Genomic DNA, 20,063 nt, shown 5'->3' on the forward strand with positions numbered 1-20,063 from the left:
TTTCTCCTCTTACTGGCCGTTCCCCCTTCCTCCCTCGCCCAAGCTCCCCCGTTTGGTCGCGTGCTTTCTGCAGCAGCCAATGGGGTGTCAGTCCGCGTGCGCAGATTCAAACGGTGGCTCCGGACAGAGGCTGGGCGCGAGATTCGGCGGCAGAGTCGAAAAGGGAAAGGGGGAAAAAAAAAAACAACCCAACCCACAACAACAACAAAAACCCCGCGAGCTCGGTGGCGCATCTGGGAAGCGTTCGAAGCGGAGGGCCGAGCAGTGGCAGCCGGACAAGGGGCTCCGCTCGCTTGGTCCCCGATCCTTTCGCCTGCCGTTTTGGGCTGGGTGTGGGGCCATGCCCCCGGTGCGGGGAATGGGGCGGGGCCGGGGCTAAAAAAACAGCGCCCCCGCTCCCCGGACTCCCCTGTCGGGCATCGCCCGGCGGCTTCGATTGAGCGAGCGCTCCTGGTCGGCGGGGCCATCCCCGTTCCTTTCTGCTTGCTTTATGGTGCACGCGAAGGATGGCGAAGAGGCCGCGCAGGTGAGTGGCCCCGTACACTCTCCCGCTCGCCGCCTTGGCATCCTCCATGCCCGGCTCTGCGTTTTCCTCTCTTTCTGCCGCGGAACAGGCCGTGCCACCCCCACCCACTCTAGGCGAAGGCTTCTGACCCAGCCCGCCTCTCCTCTCCACTCCAGATCATGAAAGATTTTCTGCTGCCGCTTCCACGTGCCCCGCCAGCTCTGACCCGTTCTGACTTATGCCTCGGCCTGGATCTTTCTAGGGATGGTTTAAGGTTTTGTTAACGCTGCTTTTACACAGGGTGAAATTCCTATTTCATTTATATTCGGTCATTTCCTCACTTGATGCCAAACCACATCTTTGTGCGGAAAAAAGTATAAGTACTGTACCGAAAAATATTCCTGCTATCCTGTCGTGTTATTTCTTTAGTTTTTGCTTCTTGTTTTACTCTGTTTTTATGTATGTACCATAAGTAAAAGTATGTGAGAGGGAAAGTCTGAAAGAGAGTAATGTATGTTTGTAAGAACCTTGTATGGTTCTTGCTGAATTCGTTTTCTCCTATACATTATTTAAATATGGGAGTATGTAAGCAAAAATAATATTTAAGGATTGCAGAAGGGAACGATAAAGTATTGGCCCTCGGTCAAAACTTGCACATAAACCAAGCAGTTTTTGCCTGAATATTGAAATCTTTTCTTGCTTGTCTACTCATTTATTAGAAAAATAAATAGCTAATAGTTGTGATTTGTTTCAAACTGACATATTTTCAGGATACATTTCTTGTAGTTTAATCAATTTCTCAGAGGATAGCATACAAAAACACAAAGAAAAATAACATTAAATGCAAAGGGAGAAAAGCAGGAAAATAATAAATACAGAACAATCTAAAACTGTGGTAAAAAAGATAAAACATAGCACTAAAATATACAGAGGAGTAAAAGATCCAAGGTACAGAAAGTTTATTAGTAATAATAAGACAGTAAAACAAGAGAAGGCATTTTATTGAATGATTGAAACAGCTGGCTACTAAGCAACAATGTATGATTCTTCAGCAAGCAAGGATACTTGGCTTGAAGCTTCTTATAATGAATAGATAATATACAGTATGGATTTCATTGGTTAATTCCATGATTTTAAATTGAGCCTAAAGTGGAAACCAAAGTATATAATATTGGTATCATATCATTATTTTGTCCAGTTCCAATCAGTATCTTAGGTGGATTTTTCAGTTTACCTTCAAGGACATTCCTACCTACATTATGATTTGTCTCCTTTATCTGAATTAAGTTTTTCTTTTGTCAGCTATGAATTGTGAATATAATTTTGTAAATCATATGAAATTGGCAGAACTTATTTCCAAATAAATAGAAGGTATAGAACTAATGTGATGGGCTTTTGAAGATTATAATTTGGGAAGTTGATCCATTTTAATTATAGTTTATATAACTTAGTTTTGTTATGACAGATGATAATGTCCAACCCACTATTGTGCCAATCAGAAGCAGTTAGAGAACTGCCAAATAAAGAATTGAAATGGATTCAAATCAAGAATTGACCTAAGATGACTGAAAGAGTTGGGAATTGTAGATCAACCATATTTGGAGAGTCATGACTGCTGTCTCTGATTCAAAGGGAGATAATCAACTGAAAAAATAATATAATAGTCCTGTAGACTGTGATCTTACCAATATATTCTCTTAGAATATTTTAAAATGAAAATATTAATGACTGAGAAATACTTTTTAATATGATACAAATAACTGGACACAAATAAACGTAAAGGAGTTGAGCAAAAAGACTGTGAAAAAATGATTTTGTCTGTTCTCTGTTTTATATGATAATACTTAATATCTTGCTTAAACCATTTGCAAAAAAAGACTGAAAAAATTGTAAATGAAACACCTAATTTGGTAAATATTACTATGGTTCTCTATTAAACCAGTAGATGGCAGACTGTTCTAAAGGAAACATAAAGGTGAAAACTTACTTGTTTTCATTAATAGTTCTGAAAATGAATGCTGCTGTTTAATTATTGTTTCCTAATGTTCAATATTTGTATAGAATTAACTTCCATGTAGAAAAATATTTTTTTCATTATATATATTATTTTGATCTAGGAAAATGCCATGTATAAACTAGCCTAGGCATTTGTACAAATATACAATGAGTGAAAAGTAGTGCCTTCACTTCCAAAATTTAATTTAAATAAGGATATTTTAATAAATAAATTGGAAAATAATTCTTGAAATGAGCACTTTTGGTATTTGTATTCTCCACATAATCACCACTATTTGCTATACGCTTCTGCCAATTATGGGCAAGCTTCTTAAACTATCATGAAGGAACTCCATGCTTTGTCTTCTGACAGTCCTTTCTACTTTTTCATTTGAGTTATGAACTCAAATTGAAAGATGTTTATTCAATTTTGGAAAAAGTTAAAATTTGCATGTCACCAACTCTGGACTATGGTGGATAGATTAAGATGATGAGATGCCGCTTATAAAATGCCTCTTGGGTGACTTGTGACTTTAGAGGCCTAGGGTGATCAAGTTGCAGCAAAAGTTCCTTAAATTTCTAAACTCTAATAATTATTTCAAAATTCTGAATATTGTAGTGTAACACTCTGATATTGGTGCCTAGTTCAAGGAATTCTAGTTGAATAGTACCTTCTGCAATGCCCAAAATTGTAATCAGTTTTTCTGCCAAAGCACAAATTTTGAACTTTTTTCCACAGTTAAGATTTGTGATAATACCCCATGAACTAATGCTTATTTTTTGGTTATAAGAATGGACCTATGTTTTCTTTACTATCATGATGCTGTCAAGAAATTCTTCATTCTTGTAATGTGATAATAATAATTGGAAAATTTCAACTCTTGAGATTTTCTGCAACCAGCATGTGAGGAACCCTTCTTTCAGAACTCTTCCAATTTTGAAGAGTATCAATAATGTGACCCAAATGTTCTTAACAGAAATTTTCCCTTGTGTGTTCTGCCAGTTATCCTTAATCAATTCATGAAATTGGTGAGAACCAATCTCAAAATAAGATTTACTACACTAGTTCATGGGTTTTATCACAAATCTAAACTTTATTTGATTATGCCAGTATGAGAACTGTCTGTGTAATACATATGATATATTATATACAGATACATTTGCTTTCAATTGGTGTCAAGCATACTGGGAAAACAGTATGTTATTGTTGGAACTAAAGTCATCTTTCAGGGTATGCTTAAATTCTCTATTTTCCTGAAAACACTAAAATTTTATCTTGACATAAATCAAGAATGTGAAATAGGGGACAATGTAATTTGGGCATGCCCTGAAAGACAAAATAGTGTAAAAGTAAAAGACAACTAAGAAATATTCCAATTAGGACATTCTTCCCAGGTTGCTTTCTGTTTAAAAAATGTAGAGACATGTAAACATAGTGTTCCTATACATACCGTAATTTACATTATGCCTACTATAATCCTGTGTATTTTAAAAGCGCAAATTTATTTAAAGAAATATTTAATTAATATTTAAAGAATTTGATTTGGTTGCTTCTTAAAGTTTTACTTAGACTTTAGCTGTTCAGTCAGTAATGGTGTATGAACAAATGCCTAAAGTTTGCGGTACCTTTTAGTTTAAAATGTTGACTATAAGTCTTTAAAGCATGTGAGACATGGGCATAAATTTACCGTCAATGTTAACTTAATAATAGTTTGCACTTTGCAGTGAGGAAGATGATGATGAACTTCATTATGCAGATCATGACTATGAAGTACCACAACAAAAAGGGGCAAAAAAGATATGTAACAGAGTAAAATGGACCCGTGATGAGGTGAGCTCAACTGTAACATGGCTTATCTTCCATTCAGTTTTGAGTTTAGTGTTGAAAAATTATTCATGGAAATTTTTATCATTTATTACAGGATGAAAAACTTAAAAAACTAGTAGAACAGCATGGTACAAGTGACTGGACATTTATTTCTGGTCATTTACAAGTAAGTGAAAAATGATTTAGGTTTTTCTTATTTAGTATTCAACTGTTCAGAAGTTTCAGCATCATTGTCTGAATAAACAATAAGAGAAAAAAAGACAGCTCTCTATATACATCTGTTAGAATTCCTAGTTTTATAACAGAAATGCTATATTAGAATCCTATAGCATCTTCAATCAGGATGACAAGCTACACAGAATAATTATTTTTCATTTTTTGCAGAATCGTTCTGATTTTCAGTGTCAGCATCGATGGCAGAAGGTCCTAAATCCAGAACTTATTAAAGGCCCCTGGACTAAGGAAGAAGATCAGAGGGTATCGGATTTATATTTATATTGCTCCTAAGTACTAATTTTGTTTCAGGAAGGACAGTACTGTTATTCAGGTATCTATTGTCCTCTTTTGCCATATGTAGTTCAATACAAAGTAGGATATAAATAAGAACATTATAAATGTTTGCATCCATATTCTTTGCTGCTTAAAATAGAGATTCATCTCTTTTTTAAGCTTAGGAGCTGTGCTTGGCCTTTAATTAGAATACATTCCTATTTAATATGTTTACCCGATACGTCTTAACATTCCTATGCTCTGAGGGATCCTATGCTCTGTGAGCTTGGTTGTTTTCTTACAGATGTTTCATGAGCTAATCTAGGTAACATCATCAGTAATGAAATGTCTGCAAGAAAACAACCAAGCTCAGAGCATCAAAGACCCCTCATTTCAACTCTGAGCTACAAATATTATTTTATTCCTATGCTCCGTTATACAGGGTAGTTAATGCCTATAATTGTTCAAAAATTTAAATATTGATTAACACAATTCCCTCACAGAATTGTTAATATTGTTCCTTTTGGAAAGAAATGTTAACATATATACCAAATCAATTATATATAAATGAAGATTTCCCAAATTAATTCTATTTTCTATCATTTGTTTTTTCATATTTTAAGCCTCTTCATTATTCATAAATTTATTATAATAAATATAATATAATTTGAAATACAATATTAATAAAAGACAAAAACAACATTTAAAATGTTCCTTAAGTGGGTTGCAAAGTTACAACTTAAAAGCAAAACAGTAAAGTACAATAAATAGTAAGGCTATGGAACATTTTGGGTTTAATTCCAAATAGGTTCTTTAGGGGTACTCACTGTTGTAAAGGTAGCATATTATAGTATTATAATATTATAGTATATTTTTACAACTGACCCATGTCTTTTCTCTGGATTGTATGAAGTTGTGGAGAGATGCTGTGGATTCCCAGAAAGGATGCAGTGGCTTTAACAAGGTGTAGTCTGATGCTGTATATATGTCATTGCCTATCCTGAAGTACATTTTGGGGAATAAGTCTGAAGTACTGCATAGCACTAGAAACTGCATAAAGAAGATAATATAAGACACAAATGCCACTAAACGTGCATGGTATGGGCAGTTATAAAGACACTTGGGAAAAGAGGAATGTTTTGGCCTGGGGCAGGCATGTCTCTATAGAAAAGACATTCCTTCCTTACAGCTATCTGCCAAATTTTATGACTTTGTAGGCACTCTGAGGACATACCTGAGATGCTGGAGGTAAAGGGTAGATATATATATATATAATATTTTATTTCCTTACATTAAATGTGTCATTTCACCAATATATATTTGGAAGAAAATGTTATAATTTAGCTTTGTAACATTATTTCAAACTATGTTCTGTATCCTACCCTTTAGATATTCTATTTTATACTGCACTCCACTAGCTAGCTTCTAAATGTGATATTAGGTCTGGTTTATATATAATGCTACATCATAATGTGAGATGTATATGTGTGTGTACTTAGATCAGTCAACCTATTACAGAATAATGTGAGCTGCTATGGCTTTTTAAACAAAGTATGCTATAAAAAATCCTGGCTTAGCATTACGTGGGATCTTATCCATTGTATTTTTACACTCCCCCTTAGCACCAATGTCCTAAATGTAAGCCATTTGAAGTCAGAATGATTTTGTGGCTAAATAATTAAATAAATAGAATGAGATCCTTTGCTTCTACTACATGGGTGCTATTTTTTCTTAAAACAATGCTGGAGAAAATGTGCCATTCAATTTGTATTCCAGGTGATTGAACTTGTTCAGAAATATGGTCCCAAGCGCTGGTCTTTGATTGCAAAGCACTTAAAAGGAAGGATAGGGAAACAATGTCGAGAGAGATGGCACAATCATCTTAATCCAGAGGTAAAGAAATCTTCATGGACGGAAGAGGAAGACAGAATCATCTATGAAGCTCATAAACGTTTAGGAAACCGATGGGCTGAAATTGCAAAACTGCTTCCTGGAAGGTAAGTTTTTTTTTTAATTGCCTGTTCGTTCAAAAATGTGGCCTTTTTTACAATATACTAATAATTTTTCCATTAACCCAGTTAGAACTTCTAACTGTTCATTCTGGTAGAAAACCAGCACAATTAACTGGATTAATTCTTCAATTTGAGAGTTTTTGCCCATTTTCTTCAGGCAGTCCCATGCTAGGAAAGTGCTGACAGGGCTTTATAATATTACTGCTAAGGCAGCAACAGTGCTTCAAATCTAATTCATCCCAAAATGAAGAACACTCACCCTTTTTTCCTAGTTTTCATCAGCCCACATTTCAGTGATCCTATGCAATCTTGCCCCATCCTGCAGCATGGACACAGAGGACTTGAAAGGCTCAAAGGACACAGATACAGAGGAATGTTGAAAAGCTCACCAGACATTTTTAAGACCAGTGCTGCCCCCACCGCGCTCCCCCCCCCGGCATGAGAAGCAAGATATGTTTACTTTCTTTGCCTCAAAATCAGAGCCTTTGATAACTGAAACAAATGGTAGTGAAGAAGGCATCTTCAACTACTAAAAAAGACCTAAAGGCCATAGGACAATTTAGAAAGTGAGAAGGTTAGGGTTTGGGCGTAATTCAGGAAACACTCCTGGCTTCTGGAACATACTTGTACAAAACTCTGTTAGAAGATTACTATTGTGATTTCTCCTTCCACATTTTTGAGAAGGGATAATATAAAAGTATCAACCTTTTAATACCTCTTTTAGAAACATTTAAACAGAAATTTTATTTTAGGAAATTCTAGAAAAGTAATTTTTCATTTTAACATTTGTAACTTATTTCTTGCTGCTTAATTTTCAATTCTATGCAATACATAATAAATATAATGTTTACTTTATGGACATAGTACAACTTTTTAAACACTTATTGTCTTATTCAAAAAGAATTCATTCTTTTCCACTGAAACTAGTGTAACTATGGAGAACTTGACTTTGGATTATGTCCTATTATTTGTTTAGGACTGACAACTCAATAAAAAATCATTGGAACTCTACTATGCGAAGAAAAGTTGAACAAGAAGGATATTTACAAGATGGAATCAAGACAGAGCGCCCTTGTTTATCCAAACTTCCTCACAAAACTTGTGTATCTGCAGATCATCTGCATGCCCAAAATCAATTTTATATACCAGTTCAGACACATGTAGGTTCCCAATTTTTTATAACCATATTTTTTACTATAGGAGAATATGAGAGCTTCATGCTGCATATAATTTAAAATAATTTAGGTGAGATACTTGAAGGAATCCAGAATTATTAATACCTTCAGTATTGTTTTAGCTTTTCATATTGATTTAATTTTTGATATATTTTTAAACTTAAAATACTTTTTCATTGTAAATATATGGTCCTGAAAATATTTGGTATCCAATTTCGTTCATCTTAATATTCTTATTTTGTCTCGAAGTAGTAATTCTTTGAAACACGTGTTCAAATTATTTTTTTCTAAAATTAAATGTTTTTAAGTTATTCTGTAGAAATAATTGATTATATTTGTGTAAATAACTATTGATTTGTTAGATACCAGGTTACCAATATGTTTCAACGGAAAGCAGCTGTTTAGATGTTGCAGCTCCTTCAAACTTTATTCAGGTAATTGTTGGGTAATTATATTCACCTTTTACTCTTTCTCTGACATCATGATGACAGCACAAAAATATTTCTGTTTAATTGTTATATGAAAAAAATAGTCTTTAATAGGGACTTTATGACCAGGAATAATATCAAATTCAGTTATTTTGAAAGAGTTGACATATGGCACTTTTTCCATGAAGAAAATGGAACTATTCTGATTAAAAAAATCATATGTTAATGCAGCTGAATTATTTTTAGATCTTGGATAGCAGATAAAATCCATGTGCATAAATCTGGGAGGTTTTTTTAAGTAGCATCAAATATATTGGTCTACTGTATGAAATTTCCATTACTTGCCTCTCCAAAATTTCAGCTTATTTTGTTTTTTAATGTATCAGTTTGATTGGATGGAAATTGGTTTTCAGTAATACTTGCTAAAGAATAATGTATTTAAGAATTCAAGGAATAATTTTTGTCACTGAGCAATTATGAAATAAAATAATTACTTATGGTCATCTTATACATCTATATCAACACTAGTCTACAAAATTGATGTGTATTTTAAAATACTGCCAAATTCTGTTTACTTTTTTGATTGTTATTCTGCAAGTCCTATAGCCTAATATATAAATATGACTGTACAAAGCTAAATCAGACTGATAAAAAGTGACAGTAAATTAAAAGAATAATAGTTCCACACTGTTTGATAATAATCAGGTCCAGTTTCAAATACTGTGCCAGTTCAGGTTTGATAGTCCTCAGGGCAGTTTCATCATTGTGATAATAGGCTTCCACCAACAATGGCAAGGCAAGCTACTTGTATATAAACAGGATGCAAACCCCACTGTCTTCTACCCCTGATGATATTACCTAGTCAGGGATGAAATGTCTGCAGCAAACAACCAAGCTCAGAGAGCACCAAGGACTCTATTATAAGTCTGTCAGGATTTCAACTTTGCTCTGAAATTATTCTGAAGCATATTGTTGGAAATTAGGTAGCTAAGTTCATTTTAAGAACATGTTACCAGCTATGTTTCTACTATTAAGACTATTTACTTACTGCTTGAGCATTTTAATTATAACAAAAGTCCTGTTATCATTTCATTGTAATGCTCCTTATAAATTATCTCCTAGTGATGTGTCCTAAATTTAATTCTATCTCTTTGTGTGTTCTTTTTCCCCTCAATGTCCATTCTAGCAGCCATTTGATGATGATCCTGACAAAGAGAAAAAAATTAAAGAACTTGAATTGCTACTTATGTCAGCTGAAAATGAAATCAGGCGAAAGAGAGTGTCCTCAGTAAGAACTGCTTGCATAAATGTAACATTTTTGCTGATTGGCAATTAAGTCTTTCTACAGCTTTACAATTAATTAATGAACAAATACACTGTAATGGTATTTGAAGTATAATTGAAAAAATCATGTTTCACTTCTCAACAAATGGGCTATGGGGAGCTGAGAAAGTTTGGATGCCATAAAATATTGCTTATATTTTTCTTGTGATGTTTAGAACAAAGGATTACATACTACTTTCTGTGCTTTTTATATCTCCTTTGATGGCTCAGGGAAAGCTAAACAAGTGTAGAGAGAGAGAAGCATGAGGATCACTCTGCATAATAGAGGATTATATATTGCATGCTTTCTCTATCATTTGGCAAAATTATTAAGCCAGCTTTTCTTCTCTAGGAAGGGGCAAGCAATATTTTGATGGCTAGCAGCCATCAAAAAAGTCAAGTTAAGGGCACAGCAGGTGGGGTGAAGTACTCCATGATGTCATGCAAGTGTCTGTCTGGTGCTTTTGATAATTCATTTTCATTTATTTTTGGTTTAAAGGAATGAGTATATATCCTAAAAATAGTGAAATGAAACACCTCTAGTTTTTGATAGTTGCCACTGAAATTTAGCAGTATGATTCCTTGGACCACAATAAAGATGGTTGACAGATTAAAATTAGACACAACTGCCATTCTTGTGAGATTGGTCAGTATGAAATGATTCAAATATGTATCTCTGATTTAGATGGCTTAATAAGTAGGCGGAAGTACTCATGTTTTGACAAAATAGTGTGACTTTTAAGAATGTGCCACATAGTTATATCAGCAGCATAACCCTTTGTAGTTTTCTTTTTTCCCTTTTTTTAGAAATAAGCCACTTTATTAAATGGGGCTTACTTCCAGTTAAGTGCATTATAGACTAATTAAAATCATTATATTGATTTTCTGGCCCATTTTTATACCACAACTTCCATAATTGCCAGTGAGCTTAATTAATCATACATCTTCTATAGTGAGTTTGAATTATCTTTCATGCTTATTTTATTTTCAATAAAACAGCAACATTTTTTGTGATCTTAGCAAGCCAGAAACTTTTCTAACTGGTCTGGAAACTTCATCATGGAAGATAACATGGCAAATACTTTAAATAGCCTTGGGGAGCAAACAAATGACTTTTATGATATAGATGATACACAAGCTTCAATAAATCAGCAAACCTCACCTAGCAAATATTTGGCTGTGGAAGCAAATGCAGTGCTGTCATCTCTACAGACTATACCTGAATTTGCAGAGACACTAGAACTCATTGAGTCTGTAAGTCTTAATCATAAAATTAATGTAATAAATTAGAAAAAAATATTATTTTTAATTACTAAGATTATTAGTAGTAATAATTTTGTTCAATAAAACTGAGATATTAACTGTTTATTAATTTTTGTGAGAGAAATAATACACAGATAGTGAACATCTGAATTGTTGGGATTATCTGAGAAGATACAGGTTTTCCTTTAATAAACACAACTCGGACTGGAATCTTGGTCATCGAGTGAAACAGTAATTAAGCAAGATACCATGACTGTTTCGGTCAGCGACTATAATCTCGGCACTCCTAGTTCCAGTTGTTAAGCAATCTTGTGGGTCTGAAATAGATGGAGTCTCTGATAAGGAACATGGGTTGCCTCGGTGAGGGGAAGACTGGGAGGTCTAGTGCAGGGCACACTTGAGTGTCTGCTTAGGAGCTGAAAATGCTTCCTGTCAAAACCCAAGCAGGATTTCCAGCCCCCAAATGGGGAAAGAGTTATGCAGCCTGCGCCGGGCCTCTCCCTCACCTCCCTAAGGCATCCTGTTCTCCTTGCCTAACCATGCTGCATCTTTGAGGCTGTAAATGTCAAGAACTGAGGAAATCGGGAAATTCAGGCAGTTTAAATGAGTGTAAAGATTTATTGGAAGCTTAAGCGCTCTGTCTCTAAGAATCTGAACTACTAATGGTCAAGGGGAATTAGCGGAAGTTAAGAAAAAAATTCAAGGTGTGCAGGAACTCATGACTGATGATGAGTTTGACCATTTCCACATGGTCATCTATAGTAAACCTCCATTGCCAAAATCCTGCTAGGATTTTTCAGCCAGCCTCCAGAAATGAGAGGAAATCCTCTAATTCTGGAGACTGGCTGCGAACGCACTGTGTTGCAAACGCTCCATGCCAACATTCTGCTTGGATTTCAGGATGTACCTTTTCAACCAGACTTCAGGAACCAGAGGGTGTCCTTTTGGAAGGCATCAGCACCTTTCCTGCTAGCTTCCCCACTGATGAAGCCAGCAGGAAAGATTCAAAATGGTGATCACATGATCACAGGGTGCTTGGCAGTCGGTCATAAGTATGAATGGGTTGCCATGTTTCCAGATCACAATTACGTGATTGTGGGGGTACTGCAACACCAGGAACTTTGAGCATGGGTCATAGGTCCCTTCATTCAGAGCCATCGTAATTTTGAATAGTCACCGAACGAATGATTGTTCAGCAAGTACTATCTGTAATATTATAAAAATGGATTAAAAGTACTGAGAACTAAAATTAAGATCTGTATATATTAATATGATAAATATATAGCTGAATCACTGATATCCCCAGTTCAATTGGGGATAAATAACTCTTATTTTAAAGAGATGTGAATATATTTTTTTCTCTTCTGTTGATGGATATTGGAGGATCCTGTAGCATGGAGTGATGTCACCAGCTTTGATCTTTCTGATGCGGCTCCTTCACCTGTCAATCAAGCTCCAGTAAAATTAATGCGTATTCAGCATAATGATGGGGCCATGGAATGCCAGTTTAATGTAAGTGTTGTACTTGATGGCAAAAAAATACGTGATGAAGAAGAATCAAGATCTCCAAATGCAGCCAAATTCAGTACTCCTCCTACAATTTTACGCAAAAAGAAGAAAATTAGGACTGGTCAGTCACCAGCCTATGAACAGAATGATGGACTCTGTAGCAACAATACTATGCTAAAACAAACACCAGTGAAAACACTACCTTTTTCCCCTTCTCAGGTAAATAAATATATTGATTGCAACTAGTGATGTTTTGTAGGTTTATTTATTATTTATCAAAACACAAAACAAAAGTATGAAGGAAAAAATAAATGGGTTGAGAGAAAGAAATAGACCAAAGAATTATGGTTTGGATGGAAGATGATATTCTCAAGAAGCATAATGTGAAAAGTTTAAAGAACAGAAGATATGAAGTGTAACAATCCAGAATGTTTTGCAAGGATAGAAAGTATAGAAAATGGAGGTTAAACTAGATTTAGCTGTATTTCTTTTTATTATCTTATGTCTTTGATTTCTTTGACTTACTATTTTGTGCTCCTTTCTGTCCTGTGCATAATGTTGCTTATCCTGAAGCGGAATAGCATGATGGATGAGTATGTATATTGTATTATTTTTTACAATTAGCTGAAGCTCTTGGAATAATTTTTAAAATCAGAGGGAAAACATCAAATGCAAAAACATAATATAAAATCTGAAATAAAAGAACTGCAGAATGATATCCAAATAACTGAGGACACCAGACATAGAGTTTAAAATGAAGAAAGCTACTTAACTAGAAAATGATTTAAATATTAGTTCATTGGAAGCAGTTAGAAATGCAGTTTTAAAAAATAAAACTTTTTAGTTCTTCTGATTACAATGCACTTTAAAGTATATTGAATATCTGGAAATGCTGTCTGTATTGTTGATGGTGTGTATAATGTGTACTGTAGATTCTTTTACCCTACCTTACACATGGCTTTAAACAAGAATATGAAAATGTAAAGACAAAGAACTACACAGAATGAAAAAAAATCATATTGATTATAAAGACAATTGATAATTTTGCTACAAACAAATTAAATTGTCCTAAGATTGTGAATAATATTTGGGGGAAATTATTTCCTTTTATATAAATATTAATGTTTTTATGAGAAAATGCTATATGCAGTTATACAAGCAACTCATTAAAGCAGAATTCCGCAACCTTTCTGGCTTTATGGACCGGCCGGGGTGGGGGAGAAGGGATGATTCTGTGCAGGTGGCGGGCAAACATTCAGGCACATGGAGTGTGTGGGTGCTTGCCTACTGCTTGTGCAAGTGGGGATGTGCATGCACGCTCGCCCACCACTTTCGTGGCCTGGTTCCAAACAGCTCAAGGGCCAGTAGGGGTCGGGGTTTGGGGACCCCTGCTTTAAAGTATATAATGTCATGAAAAGTTGATCATATTAATGTGTGTTTTTTACAAAGGTCTCATGTGCCTGTTTAGCTATGGAACAACATTTTTAATTGTAATATAAGATGGAGAATAATTATCTTTCTATAGAGCTGTTCATAAATACTGCAGACATTAAACAGCTGGAGTTAAATTGTATAATTTATATTCTTGCTTTTTATACAGTTCTTCAATACATGTTCTGGAAATGAGCAGTTTAATCTTGAAAATACTCCATTTACATCAACTCCAATTTGTAGCCAAAAAGTTCTTATTACAACTCCCCTACATAATAAAGATGTAACACCCAAAGATCAAAAGGAAAATGCTGGGTAGGTACATAATTTAATGTGGATTAGGAATTAAATATCTTTTTGAAATAAAGGGAAATAAAAAGGGAAGTAAATCTAAATGAACTAAAAATGACTGCCAAAATGTAACAAGTTATAACAGATTCTGCATAAAGCTTTTTTATTCAGAACAATTTATTTTAATTATCATATAAAATTGCTTAGACATCTTTGGGATTTTATATAGTTTTAGGACACCTACTATTAGAAGATCACTACTGGGCACAACACCAAGAACTCCAACTCCATTTAAGAATGCTTTAGCTGCTCAAGAAAAGAAATACGGTCCTCTGAAAATTGTAGTATGTACCATTTTGATTCATATCCCTTATGTATTGTGACCAACCTAATTTTAGGATTAAAAGTTGATGGTTGAGCAATGCTACATAATTTACATTTGGAAAAGGTCAGACATGTTATAATACCTTGTTTGTATCTATTTCAAGCTGTAACAGACTAGTCAATCCAAGCAAAGACAGTTTGAACAATGTATATCTTGAATACATTTTGTATCTTTTATATATTTTACATATATTAATTAATTAAATTTGTTTGCTGCCCATCTCACTTCAAAGCGACTCTGAGCAGCCTACAACATTAAAGGCATTAAAAGTATACTCTAAAACTTTGGTCTCCAAGAGAAATATTGAATGTTAGCTATTATTACTACTACTATAGGTAGCTCATTTAAAAACTGCCTTGTTTTGTGACCAATGGCACTGAAAAAGTAATTTTAGGACTGGTCCTCACACCATCATCACAAGTGTCTCCATGGTCACATGATTGAGATTCATGTGCTTCACAACCCTTGAACATTTACAACCATTGCAGCATACCACAAGCATATGGTTGCCATTTGCACCCACCACAGCTAATCCAAAATAAACAATTTCAGTGGAGAAGTTGGCAGTAAAATTGCAAGTCGCAATCACATAGTGTCTCGCTCAACAACTGCGGGTGATTGCAGCAGAAATGAGATCATAAGTCTTTGCAATCATGTAATACTTCATCTAACTATTGTGTTGCTTAGCAAATGAGTTCTCAGTCCCAATTGGTGGTTAAGTGAGGACTACCTGTATTGAGGTGTTCCCTCATTTTATGTTCCTTAACTACTTAGGCTCAGAATTCTGTCTACTTAATTAATGAAGAATTGAATGTAATACTTAGAAACAGAGTTGGAAGAGGCCACTTAGATCATAAAATCTAGCCACTTGCTCTTGAGCATTTAATCAGAATATTGAAAGTTGAATGTGTAAATATAAAATGTGAGCTTAATATCAATGGATTACAGTTACTAAAATTGATGAACTTTCTATTTTCTGTTATTTTAATCATTTAATTTCAGTCACAGCCTCTTGCCTTTTTGGAAGAAGATATTCGAGAGGTTTTAAAAGAGGAAACTGGAACAGATATATTCTTCAAGGAAGAGGAAGAGTCTGTCCATAAAGGATGCAAACTAGAGGTAAATTATACTGCATGTAGCTCTGGAATTTTAGGAACAATGGAAATAATTTTAATTGCTTCTTTTTTCTGTAAATTATTGATCATAGAACACTTCTGTAAAGAAAGTCAGGAAATCATTGGTCCTGGATCCTTGGGAAAAAGAAGAACTTGGTGACCCTTTTTTTGCAGAAGATGATGTTTCAGATATGCAGGTCAGTACCATAATATCAGAAATTCAAATATTTCATATTAAATAGAAACAGATTAGAATATGCTATAGCAACAAGAACTTTAGCCAGTGTTTTTCCTGTCAACAATTACTGCAAGAAAACATGATTTTAGTATTTAAAGGAACGGATATTAAGAACTATAATGATCAGTAATTGTAAGAATAAGCAGTGGCCTAACTTTTTTCATTTCAGCAAGTGTAATGTTGGCAGTCCTTGCTTAAAAACGGAAATTGGGACTGGCAATTACATTGCTAAACAATGCGATCATAAAGCATGACTTCATGTGATGGCACTGACTTACAAGGGCAGTTGCAGCAGTTCCAGTTGCCATTATTGGATGAATCCTACAAAGTCACAGCATTCCATAGTCATGTGATAGTATTTGTAACTTCTTGCAGCCTTCCCCATTGAATTTGCTTGTTGGAAGCTGGCAATGAAGTTTGCAAAAGACAATCTCTTGCAAACTTTTAAAACACTTGATGGTTATAATTGCAAACTGATTTCCAACTGCCCAAATCACAATCATGTGACTATGAGAACCTTGCAATAACTGCAACTACTAGGAATAGTTATAAGACTCCTTGTTCGGTGCCATCATCATTTTGAATGGTTGCTAAATGAGTGGTTGCTGAACAAGTACTACCTGTAGCTAGTTTTATATTTATATTCTAGTCTGCTTTGCTCTAAGAAAGGGAATACAATGGAATAGGAGTAGGAATGGAATGCTTTATTGGCTAAGTGTGAATAGACAGACAAGAAATTTGTCTCCAGCATAGAAGCTCTCAGTTTCTGTTTCAGGTTAATGATGCTAGAATAGTTTCACCGAGAATTTTAAATATTTTAAGTTTGAATTCTTGGAGTTAAATCAAAGCCTCTTAATTAATGAAAGCCTATTTTTAATGTTTTGTGCTGGTTTTTAAAGAATGCTTGTAAAGCTTTGCCTCAGAATTTCAATATGAAAAGCCTGAAGGATGGTATTCTTCAGCTGCTTTAACTATATACACTTATAATTCTCCAGCAAGATACAGGTTGCATTAAGCTTTTTTTTTTGCAATATAGTCAGAGAATATCTATACTACATCACTTCTAATGATACCATTATTGGAAATACATGACAATAGAGACAACACAACTCCAGAGAAACAAGATTCCAATTCAACAAAACTGAATGTAGCATGGAAAAAAAAACTGAATACATACACTTCAAAGAATATTAAAGCAGAAAAACCTCTTCAGGTCAGTATTTACAAAATCTTAATATTTAACTCTATTTTGTCTTTGAAAGGTAATTTTATAGATTATAATATTTCTATTATTTATTAATGTATTAAAAATCAAGGGTTCTGGTATTAGAATATCCTATGTTTGCAAAATGTTTGCTCCTTCAGATTCAGGACTCAAAATTAGGAGAAATATGCTTTAAGTTAAAAATTGCTGTTGCCGTAAAATATCCTTACCACATCCTTAGAACACTGTTGCTGAGTGTTCAGTTGGTTGCATAATTCATTTAATGCATTACATAGTTTCATACACACATAATACATACTACACCCTCACTGTCTTCCAATTTCTGAGTAAATTAGATAATGAAGATTGGATAAATTGTGAAAAACATACACAGACCTTAATGGTCTCTTGCAATGCCTAAATATACATGCTCATGTAGCTCCGTTGGGAGGGGTTAACTGGTTCTAAGCATGAGTGTTACATCTTCAGTATCCTGGTGTTCAAAGTGCTTTACATGATTTTATACATGTTTATTTAGGCTAGTCAGGAAACCAGTACTATTTTCCTATATCTAGTTCATAGCATGGGACTAAGGATGGCAGTCTTTTAAATCATTAAGTGAAACCAAGAAATGTTGAGTTCTTGCTTTTTTATTTTAATGGTTGGGTATTTTAGCCCTTGGCTTTAAGACATTTAATTGATTTGATTCTGAATGTAATTATTAACTGGACTATGTATAACAGGTGAATTGTGAATGGGAAGCTGTTGTTTATGGGAAGACAGAAGATCAACTTATTATGACTGAGCAAGCAAGAAGGTACCTGAGCACCTATTCAGCTTCTGGCAGCACTTCAAGGGCTCTCATCTTGTGATTGTTTTAAGAACATATCGATCTACCTTTCCCTCCTTTTTATTACAGACTTTAAGCTGAAATATGTTTGCAGTACTTTTTTGAAGCTGCCTTCTAAGGGGACAGTAATACCCCTTTTTTTGAAAAATAACAAAGGATGCAAATATCTCCCCCATCCTTTTTTAAAAGCAATTTTTAAATGGTCTTTTGAAAGACCACTAAACTAAATGGTAAAAGAAATGACTGCATATTTTTTTCTACCAGTTTCCTAAATTATTCTTTAGTATATCTATCTAATTTTCTTCTAAAGAAACTTTTACTATAGATTAGATTTAGAGGTATTTGGTAATCTATGAAAGAAAAATGTACATACTCTTTGAAAATGCTTTTGCTAATGTAGCAATTTTGAATATGAAGAAAGGGGCTAAAGGAAGAATAGACAGTTGCACTACTTGTATAAGGTATGCTGCACAGAATTAACTACAGTGTTATATGTATTTATTTGAGAATGGTACTTCTAGTACGAGAAGACAAAGAGATGAATTTAATTTTTAATAGGATAAAGCGTCAGTATTCATTAATCTCAAACTGAGACCTTTGTTGAATGTATTGTACAGCATGTGGGAGCAGAATAGCTTTTGTAAATTGTGAGACGGTTTGTGTATAATTTAGTTTCATTTTAAAGCTTGAGGCTGCAATTTCATCTAGTGCCCACATAATTCCTGCTGTTTTGCAAAGCAACATAAACTTGCTCTTGGCTGCAATAGAGAAAGGAGCAATAGTAATTTACCACCCTCTGTTCAAAAATTATATAGATGTGCATTTTGCCTCTCCTACTTTGTTTAGTGGAGCCCTAAGTAATATATCAGTTCAGTTCTGTCTGGTTCATTTGGAGATAAATTATATTCCCCTTTTGCATTCCTGTCATCCATATACCATTACACTTTGCTTTTTACTGCCAGTCTTTACTAGGTTACTTGATACACAAATCTGATGCTGCCTCCTATATTCTTTGGCTTTTAAGGCTTTGGGATTCCATTCATTTTGATGGATCTTTGCAAAATATACCAAAGGCAGTAAGAAAAAAAGATGTATGGTTTTGGAAGATCAGAACAAAAGAAATGGATCAACCCTGTCTGAACGCCATTATGAAAGGGAAAAAAAGTTATCTTTATGCCATTAAGATAGGAAGTGAAGGGTTGTTTTCTTTAATGGCTTATTCTCAGTTTATGAGAGAGTGTTGCTATTCCATAAATATTGAGGCAAACATTAGGGAATATACAAACAAACTGCTTGTGGCTCTTGATTCTACAATTATCATTAGGCAGTTGGAAAGAAGAAAAGCCAGCATAAGAACAATTTTGAAAAGTTGGTAGAATGTTCATGGCAGAAGTTAATAATCTAAAAACTTGGGGAGGAGCTTCAATTCAGCTGGTCATTCATAGTATGCTCTATTTTGCTCCTTGTCCATAAACGCATGGCAATTCACATAAAGATAATGGAACAAGTTGTGATACCTAAATTAGCTGACAGAACAATGGTATTTTTTAAACATGAGTCCAGAACAGATCTCAAAGAGAACTTGTTCTGGACTTGGGCTGTTCTTTGAGGATAGCATAGACTTCACTGTGAAAATGAAAAAAGAAAGGAGAGAGGATGAGCACTTTCACTGAACTATTGTAATGGAGGAATATATCTGTGACAGGATGTTTGACTTGATAGGGCTGCTCTGCAAATACCAACACCTGAAATGGTATGTGGTCACAAACAATAAGTAAAATTTCAGTCTCTTTGCATATATGTGTATGTACACATAAACACAGTGTCTTCAGAGCTTGTAATAAAATAGCTCCAGTTGACATGAAAGGAAGAAAGAGTTAACTTGGTGCATTGAAATACAGCAGAATTACAATCTGTGAAGTACATTAATTTGCATTTCATCTATTTAAAGATTGCACTATTCCCTTTTCAATCATGTAGTTTACATAGTCATTTTAAAATCCGCCTGCCTTTAATTTCACA

The 20,063-nt window shown here is 34.4% G+C and overlaps 1 protein-coding gene across 2 annotated transcripts; it reads left to right on the forward strand.

Annotated features, from left to right (window-relative positions):
• The first annotated feature begins 448 nt into the window (after positions 1 to 448).
• Positions 449 to 18,129, forward strand: MYBL1 (MYB proto-oncogene like 1). 2 transcript variants are annotated; one of them, XM_070942242.1, is made up of 16 exons: positions 449 to 526; positions 4,226 to 4,331; positions 4,423 to 4,494; positions 4,713 to 4,805; positions 6,594 to 6,814; positions 7,806 to 7,989; positions 8,367 to 8,438; positions 9,619 to 9,720; positions 10,776 to 11,009; positions 12,402 to 12,746; positions 14,128 to 14,273; positions 14,479 to 14,593; positions 15,637 to 15,753; positions 15,842 to 15,946; positions 17,024 to 17,200; positions 17,935 to 18,129. In XM_070942242.1, the coding sequence occupies exons 1-16, from the start codon at positions 507 to 509 to the stop codon at positions 18,061 to 18,063; spliced, it is 2,238 nt and encodes a 745-aa protein (XP_070798343.1). In that variant the 5' UTR covers positions 449 to 506; the 3' UTR covers positions 18,064 to 18,129. The 2 variants fall into 2 exon arrangements, with proteins under 2 accessions (XP_070798343.1, XP_070798344.1); XM_070942243.1 differs by lacking the exon at positions 17,024 to 17,200.
• Positions 18,130 to 20,063: the final 1,934 nt, after the last annotated feature.

Source organism: Pituophis catenifer, unplaced genomic scaffold, assembly GCF_029215685.1.
Source record: "Pituophis catenifer annectens isolate HBS135680 unplaced genomic scaffold, rPitCat1.0.hap2 SCAF_3, whole genome shotgun sequence".
In the NCBI taxonomy this organism is placed as follows: Eukaryota; Metazoa; Chordata; class Lepidosauria; order Squamata; family Colubridae; genus Pituophis; species Pituophis catenifer.

Excerpts from the sequence above, each read along its gene's own strand:
- MYBL1 (XM_070942242.1), top strand. The coding sequence starts at position 507 with ATGGCGAAGAGGCCGCGCAG. Across the intron at positions 4,495-4,712 it reads TTATTTCTGGTCATTTACAA|AATCGTTCTGATTTTCAGTG; the intron begins GTAAGTGAAAAA and ends CATTTTTTGCAG. Across the intron at positions 14,274-14,478 it reads GATCAAAAGGAAAATGCTGG|TTTTAGGACACCTACTATTA; the intron begins GTAGGTACATAA and ends GATTTTATATAG.